We start from the raw sequence: 21,658 nt of genomic DNA, 5'->3' as shown, positions 1-21,658 counted from the left end.
GGCATGCAACATTTGCAATTTTTCACCTAGTGTGCTTTCTGCAGAGTAGGGTCTCTCTTGACTTACCTATTTCAGCTGTCATTTCTAGACTTAAAAAAAAAGAAACAAAAGCCTGTCGTAAAAAGGCAACATATGCAGACCTTAAGTTTTGATGAATAAAGTGACAACTAGAGTTAATCAGAGCTGGTCATTAAGACAAAGCACTAAAAGAACAGCTATTTCAGTCACTTCCACAAAGGTAACAACTTATTTCTTATTTATACTCCTTTCTGCGAAGGTTTTGCCCTTTCACCTCAAAGGCAAGCATCATTGTTTTTACAGCTGGCTTCATGGAAGCATTTGTTTATGAATGGCTATATTGCTTCCACTATAACCGTACACACATCCTCTCCAGTAGCTCCCTCAAACGCCAGGACCCATTTTCACACAGGCAGCCAGAGCCGTCACTCACTAGAGCAGCGTCCCCAGGGACGGCGGGCGCAGCAGGGCATCCCCTCAGCCACCCCGGCTCAGGCAATCCCTCCCTGCCTTTCACACTCCAGCTGATGGCACAGGATTATGATTTACAACCAGGAGACTGCAAATGGCTTTCCCTACAGTTTGGGAATTACTTTACATGGGATTTTCTAAGGGGTCGTTACTTCGGGTCCATGGAGTATGGCTACAGCTACATTGCTTTATTCCCAGTGACCACCAAAGTTTGCAGCAGGGACAGAGGAGAGCAGAAGGAACAAACTCTTTCCCAACAACGGTCAGGAGGAATCTTCTGCACAAAAATGCAGGAAACCTCAGAGCTGTCTTGCAGCTTTTCTGCTCATCCCTCAGTAGTGAAGGCAAATGCCAAATGCCGCTTTAGGCAGTGGGGAGCCTTAAGAGTAACATATGAGGTTAAAGTAAGGAAATACAGTAATTTTTTAGCATTTGCAGCTCTGTTTTAAATTAAAACTCTCTGTGTTGGCTAGTTACACCAAAAAAATTTAATGACACCATTCAGGATAAAAGGAGCTATTGCAGTCTGGTACCCAGCCCAGGCTGTAATGATTCTGGTCCATTAGAAAATATGTACATAATTCTGAGGTCTTTAAGGTTCACTTATCAACAGTTACGGGAAATTCAAAGTATGAGAGTGTTCCTGAGCTCTCATTTCTTAATTTTATTAACTTGGGAAGAAATGAAGCTCTGGAAAAAGCAGGTGAATTTCCACTACTTTACATGCCTGTACTCTCATTTGTCTTCCTCTTCTTTGTAGCCTCCATCCCTCCCACAGCTTCATGTTATTTTGTTCTCTTCTGTGCTGGCTTTGCATCTTCTTGCCTGTCTCCTTACATCGCTGTCCCCTGCCATGCTGTTTTGTTCCTTCTCTACTAAACATATCATCAACAGTAAGTGAGGGTTTGGTAACCATCACCTCACAGCTGGGGTCCAAATGAGAAAAGAGAGACCAGACCAGCTCAGTGAAGTGAGGCACTGAAGTCACCTGAGACTTAACATCATCTCAGGTCCTGAGAAACTCTGTTCCCAAAGCTGTGGAGGGGCCACCATGAACTGGTCCACATGTGAGCCAAATGCTGAGATCAGCCCAGCACCTCAGGAGGTGGCAGCAGAGTGGGTCCTCACACCAGGGCCACCAAGAGAAGATGCTGCCTGTAGGTCTTATAACCACCCTATGGAGCAAGCACTGTTATTCACACTGTCACGCTCAGGATGACAAAGCAGGACAAAACCACAAATTCCTTTAGCTCTGGGAGAAGGGGTTCTCATCTCCTTTTGTCCCCACCAGTGGCACCAGGATGCCCATGACTGTAACTCAAAATACTCCCTAAATACAGTCAATAAAGACTTCAAGCTCTTCTAACAGGTGCAACGGGGGTGGATGGGAGAGGTGGAGTTGCACAGGTCTTTCTTTCGCAGCCCTTTTGTACCAAGACGTATCGTTCCCAATATATAAAACGCACGCAGAATTTGCCCGAGCTCCAATACTCAGCTTCAGCCCACTGCAACAAGAGGCTTAATTAACAAGCTATGCAGGCTGGTCGTAGCCAGCGAGAAGCAACTATCTATTTTTCTTTAACAGAAAAAAAAAAAAGAAGTCAGTAATTCTTGGAACATTTATTAACCCCCTAGTATAGGCAATTACTGTAAGATAAAGGTCTGCCAGTCTTGTATTAACATAAAGTGCTGCATGTTGCTTTTCTACAGCATAGTAATGTCCACAGCAGTGTGAATAAATGCTAACATTTGAGTTCTAAGCTTGATTCAACTCCCTCCCAATCTAACGTTTTTAGCACATCTTCACTCTCAGTGGCTGGCGATAAAAAAATCTATATCATTTTATACAAGCAAAAAAAAATTCAGGATGGCATTTCACTGAGATATCGTTTTGTAGCTCAGCTTTAGGTAATGTCACACATTTCCTAGCATGCAAAACTGAAAAGAGGAAGGGAGGTGGGAAGCACGAAACCCAAAAAATCATTCCTGCTGTCTGCTAGGTTCTGTAGTCGCATACAACATTTAAAAAAACAGTCGTGGTTTAAAAAAAAAAAAAAAAAAAAAAAAAAAAAAGGCTTTGTAATAAACAGGACACTGCCAGCCAGCTTTAAATTTAATTACACAGCCTGCTAATCTTTATGATGAAATAAAATTTCTTTGAACACTACACATTATACTAAAATCTGCAGTGCCTTCTCCCCCCAGACCCAACCTCTCTCTGCTCAAAGCAACTCCTTCACTGCAAAACCATTGTTCTTGCCAAGCAGGAATGCGACGCTCTCCTAATAGAAACACTTCTTATTTTAATTAGATATTGTTAATATGGCGTGCATTATGTGAAAACTTACGAGAGAGGCATTTTTGCATGTTGTGTTCTTGATGCAAGATTTAATTTGTAAGTGACAAAATAAATTCATGGTGTACACAGAATACATACTTTGCTTTCCACTGAAATCATTCTCATGTTACGATACGGGGCTGCTGCAGCAATGCTGGAGGAAGAATCTGATGACAACGTCTATAAAACTTTCTATTTGGGTGGCATTACTTGTTCCCTGCCTGGTCAATACAACAACCATAAATCTTTGTTCTGTTTTAAAGTGGATTTGCAGGAAAGAGGGAACTGGAGGAAGAATTATTTTGGTTATTTTATACATTTGTTTTGGTTATGGTTTGTTATTTGAAACCTGATCATGCCCCCCTTTTGAGACAAGAGCAGCCCAGGGAAGCAGATTCAAGAAATGACTGAGCGATTATTGTGATTGAAAGTCCTGTCCATGAATTGTGCAATACTTTCCAGTGCTCGCTGGCTCCTTTCTCCCATTGAAAATTACCAAATGAAAGTCTTAGGTTTAAACACATAAAGAGACACTGAATCCAGAACATTATTCTCTTCGAAGGCACATTTCACCTGAGCCAAGTTTTCTAACGGCTATCAAATAAAACCTCCGTGTTCGGTCTGACTGACCACGGCAGGTAGTACACAACTCGTACAGAGAATCTGACACTACATCACTAGTAAATTAGTGACTACAGTTTACAAAAAGACCTCAAAGTTTCTCTGTACGCCATTAACAGATAATAAAAATAGTTTCTTGTGATATTCCTTTATGAAAAGTTGCCAGGAATAACAAAAGCAAAACAAGAATCAACTGATCAGATAGGAATAAACTTACACTGCTCCTCATGCACCAATTCCACTTCAGTCAGTGGAAATTTTACTATCTCAGCACTTAATTCTATATAATTTCTTCTCTTTTACCTTTTAAATTATACTTCCAGGGTTCTGTTTTCCACAAAGTATCTAGTATCTGACTCAGAGTAGAGGATAAATATGAAGAAGCAGCTATAATAATGACAGCACAAAAGTAGAATTTTACACTTTTTTCCCCCCACTTTTGTTTTCACATTTCACTGCAGATCGCTACATCAAGAAACCATTATTCAGCTTATTACGAAAAATCCCCATGGCTGCATTTTCACACCATTTAAAAAACACAATAAAATGTAACATTTGAATTATTTTTGTATTCCTCTGAGAAGAAAAAAAAGATTAAAATTAGTATTAACATACCTAAAAAGGTGCATGCAAATAACAGCGAGCACTGATGATTAATTAAGTCAAGCCATACTGGAATTTAGAACTAAATACAAACGAAAGTTTAACTGTAACATTTAATACAGTTAAAGTTAGAACAAAAGCAAAGGAACTATTCTTAAGTAGTGATACTGCAATAAAATCTAGATAAACTACGAGAAGCTTTTAAAAACTTTACCATAAAGACAGTGAGATACATAACCCAGAGAACTAAATAAGTAAAAAATCTGATCAAACAAAAAAAGCCTTGAAGACTTATGACTCTCATCTTATCTGTTTTTTTTAAATTAAATTGCATCAACATGTTCCAAACTCATAATATTCAGCATCTATTAGCAATTAGAATTAGTAAGCAAGTAGACACAATAAAACTAACTGTACAAGCTTGCCAGCGCACCTTCGGGTCTCCATTATTCTCCAGTTCAGAGCATCTCTGAAATCGGCAGCCAACATGATCTGGATCCTGCAAATCACACGGAATTCCTAACAGCATCAGATGGACAGCAAAATGCCCACACCAGCAGGAGAGCCAACTGCCTTCAGCAGCCAGCTCAACTTCTTATGAAAATAAGTTTATTCCATTCCAGAGCCTGAAACAGCTCCTCAGCAGCCCAATTCACAGAAGACAGAGCTGTTTTTAAAACCAAACTAATAGATTTTCCAGGGAGTTGCTTCCCTCTCTCCCAGAACAGCTGTGCAAAACCCACACATACTTACAGGATTAAAGCTACCTCAGCATTTTCTTTCACTTGCAATGAATGCATTTTTTTTCCAAGTGCTAAGAGTTTTGTTCATCAAAATGGTATTTTATGTTCAGTCAATTATTCATTCTAGCTATAACAAGTAGAGCAATATAGGCTTCAAAATATGCTCCAGATGGTAAAAAACACAAATCAGAAATAAATCAATTTAAAAAAAAATAGGAAGAGATTTGTTTTTATTGCCATAATTTTACTTTAAAATATTCATAAGCTTCCTTTCTGGTTCTAAATTAGCTCAGAATACTTTGAGCTAATAATCCCCTGAATATGGAGAAATTTAGAGCTTATTGGTTTGTTTTTATAAAAAAAAAGTGTCATGTCAGATGCTAAAATAATTCACATCAGAAATACACTTTTATGCAGCAAAAATTCTCAAGAACAAATACTTCCTCACAATGAAAACTGTTTTCAGTGTACATTAGCAAAAGGAACACATTCACACAAAACCCTAAATGAAATACGCCTGGAGATGAGATGAAGCCTAGAAAAAACGAGGGAATAACTGAGCCAGGCCAGAAAGACTGAGAAAGGATACAAGAGGAATGTGACTCTGAATTTTTAAACAGTGATAAGAGAAGAGCTTGATCTTGCTATTATACTATTTCGTTACAGTTCATTTTTTCCACATTAAATTAAACTATCTTCAAGATCAAACACTATTTTGGCAGGTGTCTGGCTTACAGTTTGGAATATAATTTGACGTTTCTACAGGACTAATGAAGAAATCTAAGTGTGGACTGGAACCATGTGTCTGTCCATATCGCTGACAAAAACATAGCATTTCCAGTGCTCTTCCCATTCTGTCATCTATTCCAAGTAACAGCCAGCAATTCCAAGCTGAAGCTGCTATTTTCAATAACCAAACATTCACATAAAGATGAACTTTAAAAGAACTGACAACACGTTTCTGAGGATCACATCCACATACGCAGAGCATAACATGAAAACCTCCCCATTAAAATACTACAGTCATTCTTTTCTGCTCGCTTTAAGTAACGTGATGGAGGAACTACACCACAGAAAAAAGCTGAATTTTTATTTTAGCTCTATCAACAACGTTTATACTAAAGGCAAGGATATATTACAGATAAAGAAATCTTTGTTCTAGTACAAACCAACTAAACCATTCGCAGAGCTCCTCAAGTCATTATCCCACAGAAATTAAAAGAAGTGTGCATTCAAAACAAAAGCAAGACATGAAAGAAAAAGCATTAAACATTCAAGTTGCTAAATCCCAAAACAACTCAGAAAAATCCAAGCCAAATTCTACACTCAGCTCCACAGACATGAACCAGCAGTCTTTTCACCTCCGGGATTCATTCCCATCTACCGCTGCAGAATTTTGCCTAGTTCGTCCAGTACCGTACCTTGTATTAGAAATAGTGCATGGAAAAACAAAACCAAACCAAATAAAAAATGAACACAGTAAGAGATAACCACTAAAGAGAAAAGAATAAAACTGGCTATTTGAGAAAAATTACTAAACCAGATGCAAATTATTCACACAAGCAAGGATATGCACAATCAGGCCCATACTAATTGAGCACTATAAACACATCGTCACTCATTAAAGGTCTATCTGCCTGAATTTATCTTTGCTTTCTCTTCAATTCTTATGAGTTATTCAATCACTTCCCATCACGCAGGAAAGGAAATACTGCGCTATGAAGACAGAGCTATAATTAGATATTCCTGTGTTTCATTTCCTATGTGACTGAATGAGAACGGAGAGGAAAAATATGAACAATGATAACAACAGTATGTTGAAACATTCAGTAAGAAATATATTGGGCATAGAATAACATCTTAATTCTTCCTCAGCACATAATGCTGTGTTTACTGCAAGGTCAGTTAAGTTACTGTAAGAGATTTTTAATGAAAACAATTATAAATTTAAAATAACTGTGTTTAAAGCATTTAACAGTCGCTAAGGTCAAGTGATTACAGCAGTTACAAGACCCCAGGGACGTGTTCACACCAAAACAAAAGCAAATAAATTACCTCAGCCAGTGTATGCAATCACTAAGTGACCACAGAGGTTACTCAATGTATGCGCCCAGATGACTTTCATGCAAAACCAATAATGAAAATTTATCAGCCAAATGGAAAAAAGCGTAAGAATCAGTAGAAGTTGCAGGAAGGGCTGAGCGCTAGGAAGACTGGGAAAGAGGGCGTGGAAAGCACATTCTGTGATTTGGCTCCAGAGATGAAAGAAGGATAAATCTTAATGAATCGGACAGACAAGATGCTGAACATTTTGCTCAGGTGAGATACCCAAAGAGTTGCAAAGGGATGTAAGACCCAGAAAACATAAAATTGCAGGGCTGATAGAAGTGCTTTCAGTCCTGTAACTCTGGCATACGCAACACCCAGAGAAGCCAGGCAGGGGTTCAGAACAACCATCTTTTATCTTCTCCTTTGGCTTTACTGCCAAGAAAATTATGGATAGTTATTGTGTTTTAGTTATCAGAGTAGGTAAAATAAGCTGCAGAATGAAGCCTAGGTTTGATCTCACTTCTCTCCCTCAAGGTACAAACGATACAAATGCCTTGTCTTCATTACTGCTTTACAACACAATTGCCAGTGGAGAAAACCATGCACATAAAAGATATGAAAATTACTTTCTGTAAGGACAACATTGTACCTGATGGGAGTCCTCAGTGCATTGCTTTGGAATAAGGCTCCTCACAATGATGATGAAAAAAGATGCCTCCCACTATACAGCAGAAGAAAAAGGGATCCCGCTTGTTCCTGCCTGCCACTGGTACGTATTCTTTAAACTACTACATGTCATCAGCTCACAGTCTTGAAGGTATTAATCTTCACAACATACACAGTAAATAGTAAAACACTATTACGCCCATTTGGCAGATAGGACCCTGAAATAAAGTGGCAAAAGGGCATGCCTGACTTCATCGTGTTTCGATTCCAGATGAGGAGAGGACAGCACTGGAGCAAGTGTTCACCATGACCAGATTCCACACAGGAATCAATTTGCTGCCACATCTTAAGTCAGAAACCTAATAACCGGTATTGTAATGTATGTGCAAGTAGAATCTGTGAATGAAAAAAAAAAACATAAAATAAAGAAAGAATTAAACAGCAAAAGAAGTTTTCTCTGCACCTGAAATATGAAAGCCTGCGGCCAAAGCCAGTAGGTCCTCACACAGTCAAAGCTTCTAGTTTCAATGACACTGACTGCCAAAGAATACATACCTTGCTTTCTCAGATAAATACTATACTGACTTCTACAAGAACTATCTATGCTAAGAAAGCCCCATGGTAAATTATTGAGGCTGGAACACAACCTACTCAAAGGGTTATAATTCTTCACTTGCAAATGTTAAAGCAAGGATCTATGTGATAACATAACATCATCATGAAACACCTGTTAAACACAAGGAACGTCAAGTGGCTGCCAATACTGTAAGATTCCCCACAAAAGGATGAAAACACATTAGCAGCTTACTTGTTTTGGCTTTCAGCAGTACGAAGTTAGCATTTTCAAGCGCCAAGCACCAGGCATGTGCTCTGGCTCTACCAAAACTTGTGGAATGACCCAAAGTCCAAAGAGGAACTTCGGCAGCCGGACACTGCTCTTAACAGTGCATTCAGGGTAGACTTTAGAGGTCTACGCTCTCCAGAAACCAACTCCTTTTCTGGAGCTGCCTGGCATCTGTAACAACTGAACCTTGTTAAACAGCAGTGCTGCCCAGCTTCTCCATGAGGACTGAAGCTTGGTGGGACCACATCATCTGTTCCCAGTGAAGCTGTGCAGCCTTCCCCACTGCCCTTATCTTGCTTGCTCCTCCTCCTTTGCAACTCTAACATTTACAGGTTATCACAAAGAACACTCAAAAGTCAAGAAAGATGATTCCTACTGTCCCTCTTCCCTCTACCTATGTACATATCCACCTACTTCTCCTACCACTTATTATTTCCCAGTCCTACAATACCATTCCTAGAAAAAGGACAGTTTTGAGCCCATAAACTCTAGTGCCACTTTCTAGAAATAAGAGCGATAAAACTGAATTACGGTAACATGGCAGTATCTGGAAGCCCCATTCCCACACGCACAGCAATAAGAAGAAGGAAAAATGTTTTTTAAAATTAGGCAATGGAAATCAGAGGTCAGAAGGAAGATAAAAAGAGCAGTATGGAGAAAATGCAAAGGAGGGTGAAAAGACTGAGAATGTGAAAGCTCTTCTATTTAAAAATTCCTTTTGTAAATCCAAATGTTCTTTACTTATCTCTTGAAGGGTCAGCCAAGGAACTCCAACAGAATAAAACGATGCTATTAAAGGCATGTAGAGATGCGGCCATCATACAGCAGGCAGGAGAGAGTGCAGGGATGGAGGTAAAGCATGATGACAAAGTTGTGCTTTCAAAGGTTTATACATAATGCTGTAAGTTCATTCTGGAAGATCAGCTGCTTGAGTCACTTTCAGCTCTGACTGTTTCTAACAACATGGCAGTACACAGCCAGCCTACCAGTGGCGTTTGTAACAGAAGCATCCTGCCCAAGTTCCCCTCCTTCATTTTTGTCTTCTGCTGGTGCAATTTAACTGCCCTCATCTGTAGCAATACACTGTCAAGGCACTGTTATCAACTGCAGCAGAATACAAAAGGCGTTCTACAGAAGAGGCATTGAGTGCTTATGTTCAAATTTAAAAAGCCAGTACTCTAACTCAAAGGGGCAATCACGTGGATACCATCCCCCAAAATTCTCCTCTTCCAAACAGTATTCTTGATTTTGCTATCCTATACCGTGGGAAGAAAGACTTTAATAATTTCCAAATATGTTGTAACTTTCAGCACTGCTTTCAGTTATGGCAAACCCAAAATACAGCGAGCAATAGTTTTGGCCGCAGACACAAAACCCCACAGCGTCAACTAACAGGACACTGTATGCATTCATGAGGTGCCACCACCCCCTCAGTGCACTGAGAAGGCTACTCAGTCCTTGCTGTGGAATGACAGAATCTTTTCCCCAAATATAATGCAGAAATACAGCAAAGTCTCTAAATTTGTCTTAATTAACAGAATCATACTGAGGCTAGAAACAGCACATCACATGAGGACAAGTGAAGCAAGGGTAGAGGGGGATTTTCAAGTGCTCTAATTCAATTAGGAGGCAGTGACTGACACTTGGACAGGAGAGGTTAATTGGGGTCACCAAAACGCAGTAATTCCTTACCTAACCAGTCATTAAACTTCTTAACCTCCGAGGGCAGTCCCAGTTCGGTGAAATCGCCCGTGTGGAGAAGGATGTCCCCATAAGGCATCTGGATGCCATCTGTTCTGGAGTGTGTGTCTGAGACGCAGACAAATCGTGTGTGGCCCGCTGGTTTTGGAGTGTCATATGGGATAGGGTCGACCCTAAAGCAGACACATAAAGATCTCGTAACAGTTATAAGGTTAAAACCCTCACATCTATTATTGCAGATATCAACACAGACACACCTCTACGTAAGTGTGCATGCACACACATACACATCCATTTACACACACCATGCTGAAAGAAATGACTCCGTACTGTAACACTGCCAAAAATGCAGAAGAGACCACATTGCTGCTTAAATACTTACCTGGTAAGGAAGGAAGATTAAAAAATAAACAATATATGGCCACTTTCTGATACTAGAGTTAATTTAAACATTGGGAAAAAAAATGGATTCGAGAGACTTTGGATTCAGAAATATTTTTTCCATCATCTGCCTTATACATGAAGATGGGCCATTAAATAACAGGTCTCACAGGTGAACCAGCAACAGGCCCTCACTTGAGCTGAGCAGCTTAGCATCTGATTATTCAAGAGCACAGGCGCTCCTACACATTCCAGCAGTTATGCCAGAAAAATAGTCCAATTACATCTCAAATGATCAGAGCAGTTGAAACCAAGTATTTCAAAGCACCCAAAATAACGCTTATGAGACTATAATAATGCTTATAAGACTTATGAGATGTATGATCAGTAACAGAAAATAAAGCACAAATCATAAGAAAAGATACTTTTGAAGTATTCCTTTATTTACTGAACCATATTTACTATTTTTAGTAAACTAAATTAGTATTTAGTATTTACTATACACTGAACTGTGTGAAAACTTCCACCAGTGTCTTTAACTTCAGCTCCCTACATAGGTGAGAAAGGCCAAAAGCATCCTGCAGGGAGCAATTCAGCTCCCTACACTGGAGAGTTTATATTTGTTCACAAAATCAAACTCCATATGGATATGTATGCCCTCAGTTCAGGAAAGACATGAACTAGCTGGAGAAGGTCCAGAGGAGGGCCACGAAAACGACAAGAGGGCTGGAGCAACTCTCCTATGAGGACAGGCTGAGAGAGTTGAGGCTGTTCAGCCTGGAGAAGAGAAGGCTCCAGGGAAACCTTTTTAGAGGCCTTCCAGTACCTCAAGGGGTTCTGCAGGAAAGATGGGGAGGGGCTGTTCAGTAGGGCCTGTTGTGACAGGACTGGGGGATAATGGTTTTAAAACAGAAGGAAGTAGATTCAGATTAGACATAAGTATAAATTTTTCTACACTGAGGGTGGTGGATGCCCCATCCCTGGAAACATTCAAGGCCAGGTTGGATGAGGCTCTGAGCAACCTGATCTGGTTGAAGATGTCCCTGCTCCTTGCAGGTGGGTTGGACTAGAAGACCTTTGAAGGTCCTCTCCAACCCAAACCATTCTATGATTCTATGTACTGGTGTCCAATGGAAAAATGTCCACTTGAAACCCACTTAGTAACAAGATTTTACCGAGTCTTTTAGATTTGGTAGAATGTTTACTGACAGCTAAAATGTTACCATGGGAGGTGTCAGGGGAAGATGTTAGACTGCATTTTCCTAGGTACCATAATTAAGTATTTCCAATCAAACTGTATTTACCATAAGTGTATCACATTTGCTTGCCATGGTCCAGTGAACTAATTTGCAAAATTCAGGCTCTATGAGATTACGTTTACTTTCACTTGGTCTTTACTTCAAATACTGTAGGCTGGACTGAATGGGAAGATGTCTTTTTGTTGTTTTGGTACTGCATCTCCTATTCCGCTCAAAGCAACAAGTACGATTAGTTGAGTCATACAACTGGTTACCACTACAGAAACCCACTGCAAAAATCTGAACTCCAACAATAAATGGATTCTTCTTCTCTGCAAGGGTCAGAAATTAATGAGGTTATTATTACAGAGCAAAATCCATTCGCCCATTGAAATCACACTAGCAAGCTGGGTAGAACTGTAATTATAGGCCATAATGCTTCTATAATTTGGAGTCTTCCTCCCAATTCCTGAAGGTAAGCTGAAACTTATTAAAGTCACACAGTAAACACAGGAGTCTCTGAATCAACGTTTCCACATTTCCAAGTATGTTTACTCCAAACAACACAAAAAACTAACACCAACTTTGAGCTACGACCAGCACTGCCTGCCCCTGTGGAATCCAGCTTTGCTCATTCACAGCAGCTATGATTTCTCTATTCTATGCAGTTTGTTTCCAAACAAACCCTGTTTTGCTTTAGGCAATCCCTATCAGAGTATAACACCAAAATCCGATTTAGGATTTTTCTATTCATGCAGTAACTGCCTTACAGAAAATTCTATAATCGAAATTCATTAAGTTCCTGACCCTTCTTTCTCCTCTTTACAAACACTATGATGTTGCCAAGTAACCCTTTTTCTACATCTTAGCTTAATTTCTTCTCTTATTCACTAGTGCTTGCCTACTAAGTATTGAAAGTGAGATACGGAAGGTTATTGTGCTCAGCCCATCAATTTATCTTACTCAAAACAGTCCTTCAATAGAAACTTAATAAAAGTGGTGTTATTGCCAGTCCTAAAGGCTCAAGTTTTCTTTTCATCCACAGCTACAGTACCACAAGCAGTAACGTGAGATTTTTCTTTTTCAGTACATCACGAGAGAACTGACCTCTGAACTTAGGAGATCAGCTACCGCAAGGCGCTGCCATTTCACCTTTTGGGTGACACGCTGCTCGCTAGCAGGCTTCTATCTGGGCTATGACATCTTCCCTTCTTCTGGTGGTCTGCTCACCTCATGACATCTTGGGATTATAGACCAGTATGTCTAAAAGCTCTGTAACAGTTATGCATCTAACACTCACTGCAATTCAAAAGGAGATAAAATTATTATTTCAGCCCTACCCATTACCAATCTCTGCTGAATCAGAGCACATAACTAAGAAATTCAACATATTCTTTACCATTTGCTCTAACCACAGTGCATCCAGCTAACTCTGACACTCTCCATCACCACCAATTTTTTTTTTTTCTGTATTCTTGAGCTGGCAGACCAAAACACTTTACAGATTATTTGATCACTGCATTTGGAAAAGCATGTCCATGGAAAGATGCAGTAAACGTTATTCCAGAGTAATTTAGATGTTCATATGTTATGATTAATACAGCAATTGGGAAATAGAAAACAACCTAACAAAATAATGAAGTATCTATTTACTAACTTTGTCTTAAGATAGTAAATCATTTTGGGCATCTAACTTCCTTTACAGACAGCTGTTAATAGGTACTTATCTATCCTAAGATATTTTGCACCTCAAAAAAATCAGGCGCTTGGGTGTTTTTTCCAAAGTTTATGTAAGATCCAGAACGAAATCCGGCAGGGCAGTTGAGCAATGACTGCTTTCTAAGATCATGACAGTAATGTAAGATCTGTCACATTTAATACATTTCTGACAAGGGTTTAGAAATCAGAAGGGACAATGTAATCTTCATACACTCCTATACAAGCACCTTGTTTATCAGATAATTACTTGGCTTTACTAAATTGCCCTTACCACCAGTTGTTTCCATTTACAGTTAGAGTCCCTCAGGTATAAACCTCAACATTTACAGTTCCTCACACATTGCTGCAGCCGAATCAAACAACAATGTAAACCAGGGTGATTTGGCTTGCTCACCTATGGCAAACCAGTATCTTCCTCCAAAACCACAGTGACCACAGCACTTCCGTGGTTGGCCAGCAAATTCTGTCATGGCTTTACACTTTAGAAGTGGAGATTAAGTAAATAAATAACAATGGGCAATGCAGAAGTTATCAAGGGGATTCTGACAGCGAGGTAGGAGGGTAGGAGGAAAACACTGGGCCTTTCACATGCATGCAGGCAAAAAAAACTTGATTTAGGATGTCACACTATGGAATAGACAGGTTGGGTGTGTATTTCAGCCCAAGTTTACGCTGGTTGTTCATAACGAGGTCTTATAAATCAGCAGTGTTAGAAAGTACCCCTGAGACAGAACGGGCAGTGCAGCCCTCCCAGAGACAGAGCTGCAGGCAGGGCTACACTGGGACCACGCTTTTAAAGAAAATTTAGAAAAGACACAAGCACCGTTTTTCTGGAAGAAATAAAAGGTTTGACTGCAAAGGAAAATTCTGCATGGGTGAGTTCTAACGCTGAAAATACAGGGCTCTGGCTGGGTCAGCTGGTCCCCGGGAACGCCTGTGCTTAGAGAGCTGAACCCACAGCCTTTTCCCTTCCCCACTCCCTTGGGTTTTGAGCTATGCAGACGCCAAATCCCCCTCTTACAGAACAACTCCCAAGAAACCAATTCATCCCTGAAAACTAAATAAAAATCTTAAACATTAAGCCAGGAAGAATTTCCAGTTCCTAACGGCGAATAAATCACTCAGATGAATGCAGCACCTATGCTGGACAAAACATTTACAGATGCTGAAAATCCCTGCCCCCGCCCCAAATCCTACAACTCAAACCAGCGCTATTACTGCTTACGGACCACTGCTTTTTACACCAGTCCTGTTGGCTTTGCTAGAGGCAAAGTCAGCAGTCAGACCACGTCACTTCGCTCTTTCCCAGGCTCACCAGATGCATGAATTGTCCCAGGACACACAGCCCATGTCCGTCCTAGACTGTGTCACACAGCACGCTGTCTTTTCATCTCTTCATAATTTCTCCATCGGGTTATGTCTGCGGGTTTGGGTTTTATGATATCTAAATTAGTATTCATTATAAATCCATTTAAGCACAGACTTCAAGTCTATGCATCACATAAAATCTGTGTGTGCTGTTGCACTTAACTCTACTGTTTTGGGAATCATTTGGAGACATGCTATCTCGTAATTATTCTAAATTAAAAACATATCTATACTACCAGCTTTTAAAAAAACCACCTACTCATACTTGCTATGAGGAGTCAGTTTTATTTATTTACAGTTTAGCTTCCTCTTGCAAAATTTGCATACTCTTCCTGCTACTCCTATTTTCAAAATTTATAAACCAAACACCTTTTCAAAGAGCCAGATAGCTTGGTATATTTATTTTAGGATTGAAATAAAAACATTTCCTGCAAAAACACTTTAAAAGGCTTGTTTCCAAGTGCTGTTAGCTCCCCTTTCTCAGCTAAGGCAACAAAAGACAATTTTGTTGAAACTGGAAAACAAAAGCAACACATTTTCTACACTTTCTTTTTCCTTCTTGGAATTCATACCTCTGCTGCTACACATGCTCCCTCTGGCATAGGAAGTTCTGGAGAAGAGAATAATGGGAATTTCTCCGAATACTCCTTGTTACGGTATTTAAAGTACTTGTTACTGTAGCCAAATCTCACAGCTTTGTTATATTGTGATAATTTGTTATTTCTCTTAGACCCAGTTTCAAACCCTGGAATTGAGTGATCATGTGAGGCCTGCGACTTAATGATTTTTGTTAAAACATATTAATAAGTTTCTCAGTTGAAGAACAACGCATGAAATGCATCTGTATGCCCTGCTAACATTCAAGAAACTGAATGAAAACAAGAGATGTGTAATTGCTCTTATTTTTGAAGAAATCTCAGAACTATTGGGCCAACTTCATAATTTGAGAACATGTTTTTAATGCCACAGACCAGAAGGACTGTATCAAAATCAAAGTGTAAATGTGTCTACATTTTGAAACAAAAATTTAACGTCTGAATTTGAAATCTTCAACTCAAAACATTAACATAAGTCTTAAAATGCAGTGTCACTTAGTTTAGTCGATCAGGCTGGTATGAACATGGACACATTACTGAAGACTTCATGCACTATCAGATTAAAAAGCAAAACTCCAGCATCAAGTGTGGAGCAGACACAGTGTCCCTGTTCTTCATTAGAACCTGGTCAAAAATCTTTGAGCTGTTTCTCTTTCCCAGAGCTACAAGGGAGCATGGTTTCTGTGACTGTGCTGCTCTACAAGCATCTCTACAAGATGCTCCAGAGCATCTCCCACAACTGCTCTGGATGCGGTTCCCCAGATTTGTACGGCATCTTGGAAGATCCAGGCATTTTCTTTTTTCCTCTTCTGAAGCACTCTATTTCTCACAATTATCACAACGACAGTACTCATCTCAACACCCAACTTTTCAACCCCCTGACGTGCCCCAGCTGCAGGGTGCTGGCAGCTAGATCCACGGCAGCAACGGCACGTGTGGGGACAGCCTTCTCACAGGCGCTGCCCGTCTGTGACGCCCCACAGCCGGCCAGGCAGAGCAAATGCATCCCGTTGCCCACCATGACGAAACACCGCTGAAAGGGCCATTGCTGGGCACACACCAGAGCCACCAACGCACAGCCAAGACCAAGGCTCTTGGATGATAAAAATCCAGAAAAAGGCAAATTTCACTAAGGGAGGTTCTAAGACTGCTGGAATGGTGACCAAGACCTTGTTTTTTTCCCCAAGGACTCACTCTTTGCTGCAGGCTCAGCTACCCACGCTTGGATCGACACAGCGCCGGTGCGGTGGCTGTGCCTCCCCAGTTGGCTTTGCTCGCTGAACTGGCTCAGCTCACTGAGTCCAACAGGCCCTGGCATCGTTATCTCCTCGGGTCCTCTCACCATGACTGCCACGGTAGATGCTGGTTTCCCAAGCACAGCTGTAGAACCCGATGCTACATGAGACTCTATGTGATGAAGGCCCAGCCACAGGAACCGACTAAAAGAAGAAAAAAACAAGCACGTGCCTGGAAAAGGGGGAGGAGGTATTCGCTACCACATTCAGCTGACAATAACCATTTTGATTTTCTTGCTTAAGAAATCCTAGTACCTGCGGGTAAAGCCAGACACCACAGATTACCATGGCTTTCCTCAGCCAACGGGGCAGCAAACAAATTGGAGAAAAAGTCAGGTGGGGTGGTGGGACTGGGAGGAAACGTGGCAGGGCAAATGTTCCGATAACGGCATGCCGCAGAGGCGGCAATGGGTGCTCCAGCCCAACACCTGCCATCAGGGAAAGGAGGCAAAGGCCAGTGCACCAGGGAAACTACAAAAACTTTGATGAAGGGGACAGGCAGATTATCTGACCACGTTGTACTCCCCAAGGAAAGGTGGGCCACCTGCAAATCCTTACAGCGTAGATTCAGCACGTCATACAGATATCTAGACATCCCCAGTCAGGAAAATATACACATGCACATACACAGAGCTGGTTTTATAATACAACACATGCTGAATGACAAAGCCAAATAATCATTTCCTCTCAATAAACACAATGAATGTCAAAATATAGCATTGCTTTAGTTGGCTGCTGTCAGCCATTAATTGTTTAAATCATACACATTAGCGCTTTTGTTAACTTGACTCCATCTTCCAGTGTGGTCAAACACCAAGAAAACATCTGGTTTCTCCTCTGACTAAAAAAAGAAAGGGATGCAAATACCTTTCAACACTCTCACTGGTAGATCTTATTTGTTACAAGCACACATCTCTAAGAACAGACTACCTTAAATCAGCCTGAAAGCCACACCTCTTCTGGAAACCTCCATGTACACATGTCGCTCATCAAAACCTTAGGGAGAGCTCTGGAAATGGTAAAACAGAGGTCTGATATTTATTTCAGAAATGGCATTAATTGTGTCTTGGTGCAACGTGGAAAAAAAAAATAAATTACATTTACAAACCCACTGGAGGATTCAGTGCACCACTCAGCAGCTTACTGCCAACGTTTCCAACAATTATAGCTGCAGGGAAATGATGGATCTTTTTATTACAGGTTTTGGAGCTGTTTTACTTCCAGTGAGATTTATGAGATTAAACAGAAAAGACCTATATTAACCACTGTCATCATTTGGGCAAACTTAAGAAAATTCTCCTTTATAAGGGAATTAATAATAATACATCTTCTTAGTCCAACATAAACCTGAACTAATTAAGAGTCCAAACTCTGTTAATCCCAGATTCTGGTCAGTAATAAAACCAGGAAGAGGAAAAATCCAGATTTTTGATGGTGTTCTTAGGGGGAAAACAGCCAGTTCATCTTTTTTTTTTTTTTAAGTACCTGACCTCCTTCAGTATTAATGGGAATTCAAAAACTGAACTGCTTGTGCACTTTTGAAAATCCTACTAATGGTCTTTCTGCAGACGAAATTTCTTTTTAGTCAATAAAACATCATCTGAAATTTGGGTCTAAGTGGCTTTCCAAAGGGTAGAGAAGCAAAACAGAACTGAACACAGCATCAACATCAGAAACAGCACCACTCTAAGGCCCAGGCAAAAGGTTCTCCTTTAAACAAAACAATAAATTGTCGCTTTTATGCTGGTACATTTTCCATTGAAAGTCATTGAAAAGCACTTTTCCCACATTCTTCTGTTGTTGTTGTTGGAGGACTGCTACAAATTATGCCTTTCCCTCACCCCGAAATAACTTATTTGCTGATAAAACTGCACCTACTAGGAAGATTTTTATTTCCCTGCCATAAGCTCTACCAACATTGACTCATTACATATATTCAAAGTACAATACAGCATCTCAAACCCCAAAGAGAACTGAATTTAGATCCACCATTAATTTAAGGAAAATGAGACTTGAAAAAATTCACATTTTTATAACTGAGCAAGAGTGAGGCTAAATTAATGTACGGGATCCCTCCAAGTATTTCAATTGCATAAGTAATAAAATGGGGCGGACTTATTTCTAGGGTGGAAACCACAGAGAAGGCTTTAGTCCTTGCTGCAACAGTAAAACAGTTTTTCTAATTGTACTGCAAAAAAAACAACCCACCCCAAAACAAGCAGAAGATCTTCAGGATAGATCAAATTTAATTGTTTCACTCTAACTTGATGCCATCTTTCTCAGAAATCAGGATGACTTTGGTCAAAGGGACAAATGTAGAAAACTAATGAGATGACTTATAATCACAAGGTTCTGTCAAACAAAAAGAATTGTGTAAGCATGCATTGCAGCATACTCCACTTTTTAGGCCCATTTCTATTAAGAATTAAATCTGGAAATGTCCTAAAATGTACAGAATTCGCAAGCGTAACTCATCACTTTTTTGTGGATATGGTAAATTCAGCAAATAGACAGTAACTTTTATAAAATAAGGCAACTGGAATTGAAGGTGCACAGAATTTTGAGGAGAACCGAGTATCTTTTAGAATTTGCTACCAAATCTAAAATCTACCTTCATGTTTCAGAAACAAACACTCAGTGTTTAGACACCCACAAGATTGAGACTCGAGCATTTCCTGGGAAACACCTGAAGTTGGTCCTGGTTTTTTTCCCCTATATATATTTGGTCTGAAGTATAGGAACTACCTGAAACGTCACTGGCTTGCAGCTCAGGAAACACAAGTGTTGCTCTTCAATCCACAAGTTAAGTATACAGCACTAGGAAGAAACTCTGCACTTTGCCTTCTCAGCCCTTTCACTTTCTGACCTAAAGGTATCACCCTCTCCAGGGATGAGGTGCAATTCAATCTCCACGAAGGCAAAGCTTTAGCCCCCTCCTATGCAGAGTGCCATCATGCGTCCCTCCGCTGGTCTGCCTTGTGATTTGACTTCCACAGGGGTGATGGAATTGAGTCCAGAAAACCAGATCAAAGGAAGGATAATTCATGCTGGGCAAACGCCATCAGTTCCCACTTTTAAGTTACTAAGGGCACAGAGTGCCATCAACATGCCTATGGAATTGTCACTGATGTTAGGAGGAGATCCGTGAACAGATAGAGTGGAACATATAACTCAAACAAAAAGAAATTTCCTAGTATTCGTGCAGCATGAGATACTATTTCAAGGAAGTAAATTGGCAGACAGCGTACGTTATCTACAAAATCCATTTGTGGACCTGAACCAGTACAAAAATCTGTCTCCGTTAGGATGTATATTCTCTCCTGCACCTATAATTTCTAACAAACTTTTTCAAGATATTCATAGTAAAATGCTTTCTATCAAAATCCAGGCATCTAACACTGTTTTCCTACTAAATAAAACTCTTCACAATAGCTATGCTGTCTTAAAAGGCCTTTTGCCACTCAGTCTTATCTAGATTATTTCAGCCCTTGTCAAAGGCTTCAGCCTCTAGCTCCTCTTAAGGTTTAAGCAGGTTTCTGAAAGGAAAATGGTAAAATATAGACAGCAATTTAGCTCTCCGTCTAAAGTTAAGTCTACATTTTTAATAGGAATAGAGAGAGATTATTAACTAGCTTCTGCCAACAGACCAAAATACACGTTCCTGCTCAGCATCCAGGTTACTGAAAATTGTTGATAGAAATTATGTAAGCTTTCATGTTATACAGTCACACAGCTGGCCTAATATTTATGTACTGCTAGTAATTCCATTGCCACAAATTTTGATACCAGTCATCTTAAGCCCAACTTCAATTCTAGATTTAGACTGGCAAGAGATCTGAATCAGTCTCAAGATACGTAGAAAAATATGTATTTACTTTGTGTAATTTTCTTTGAAGTAGGGAAAAAAAACCCACAGAACCAAGTTCTGCTCTTCGATATGCTGCCAGCTCTTTACAGTAACTTTGCTGGAGGTACAAAAACTTAAAAGACGACTTTGGGAATCTGCTGGGGAGAATTTTGCACTTTTATCATTATGTCCTTTATCCTTCTAGTGCAATTGTCTTCATTACAGCTAACACCACTCCCCAACATACAGGTCTAACATGAAACTCGGTAGCAGACAGAACAGGATTCCATCAAGAAAATGCCGCGATTCCTTGGTGACTGGATGAGAGTGGGCTGTAATGTGCTGTATCATAGATATGGAAAGCAAGTTCGTTGATTTGTAAAGATTGTGTCAAATATATTCCGAGCTAAGGAGAGTATACCAGACAGCCTTCTCCCTCTTTTCTCTCACTCCAGTATTAAACAACTCACAACAAGGTCAAATAGTATACATTCCACAATATTTCAAGATACAAACATTAGTTTGAAGGTGAAAAAGCTTGGTAGATGAAGCTATAGTAGGGTGAGAAATAAAATCTCATGTCTGCACTAGCAGAACACTGCATGAATGCAGCTTCAGCTGAAGACACTCCTTACAAACGCACAGGTCATTCTGACTTACTTTCTTCTCCCCTTTATTTTCTTTCTCAAATTTCACTCATTATTTGATGTTCTCATACACTTTCTCCTAAGCAATGAGTACTTACATGCTAGAGGCTGCTGAACTCAGCACCAATGCCTTCTTATAGAAAATTTTAAAAATCGTTTTGATAAAAAACTGCACTGAATATTTTTGTTGCCCCATCACTGTAACTTGTCTACGGCATTTATTTGATATACATCACATTTAAACAATATTATGAGAAGTACTGCTGCATATACAATCAGAAGGTTTTATCAATAATGTAGTTAAACAGGCAGAGGGTTTGTGGGCAACCACAGTGCTATGGGTTATCTAAGAACATTTTTGTTTTGCTTATACTGCTATCATAAAAATTAATGACTTAAAAGTCCTCAGTGGGAGTATCTGGGACATTCATATTTATCAGAACTGTTACTGATTTCTGCAGTTCGCAATTACTCTTACTGTGTTAAACCATTTATTTCCACGTATGTATCCCC

The 21,658-nt window shown here is 39.9% G+C and overlaps 1 protein-coding gene across 1 annotated transcript in view; it reads right to left on the bottom strand.

Moving 5' to 3' along the window:
* MPPED2 (metallophosphoesterase domain containing 2) overlaps nt 1–21,658 on the bottom strand; it is a 109,210-nt gene that overhangs the window by 60,742 nt on the left and 26,810 nt on the right. Inside the window, exon 3 of the mRNA XM_086748788.1 lies at nt 10,046–10,227. Coding sequence (XP_086604914.1) covers nt 10,046–10,227 — 182 coding nt within the window. The remainder of the gene's footprint in view (nt 1–10,045; nt 10,228–21,658) is intronic.

This window comes from Chlamydotis macqueenii, chromosome 5 (assembly GCF_036417535.1).
Source record: "Chlamydotis macqueenii isolate bChlMac1 chromosome 5, bChlMac1.mat, whole genome shotgun sequence".
NCBI lineage: Eukaryota > Metazoa > Chordata > Aves > Otidiformes > Otididae > Chlamydotis > Chlamydotis macqueenii.
This window is presented reverse-complemented; position numbering and strand designations above follow the sequence as displayed.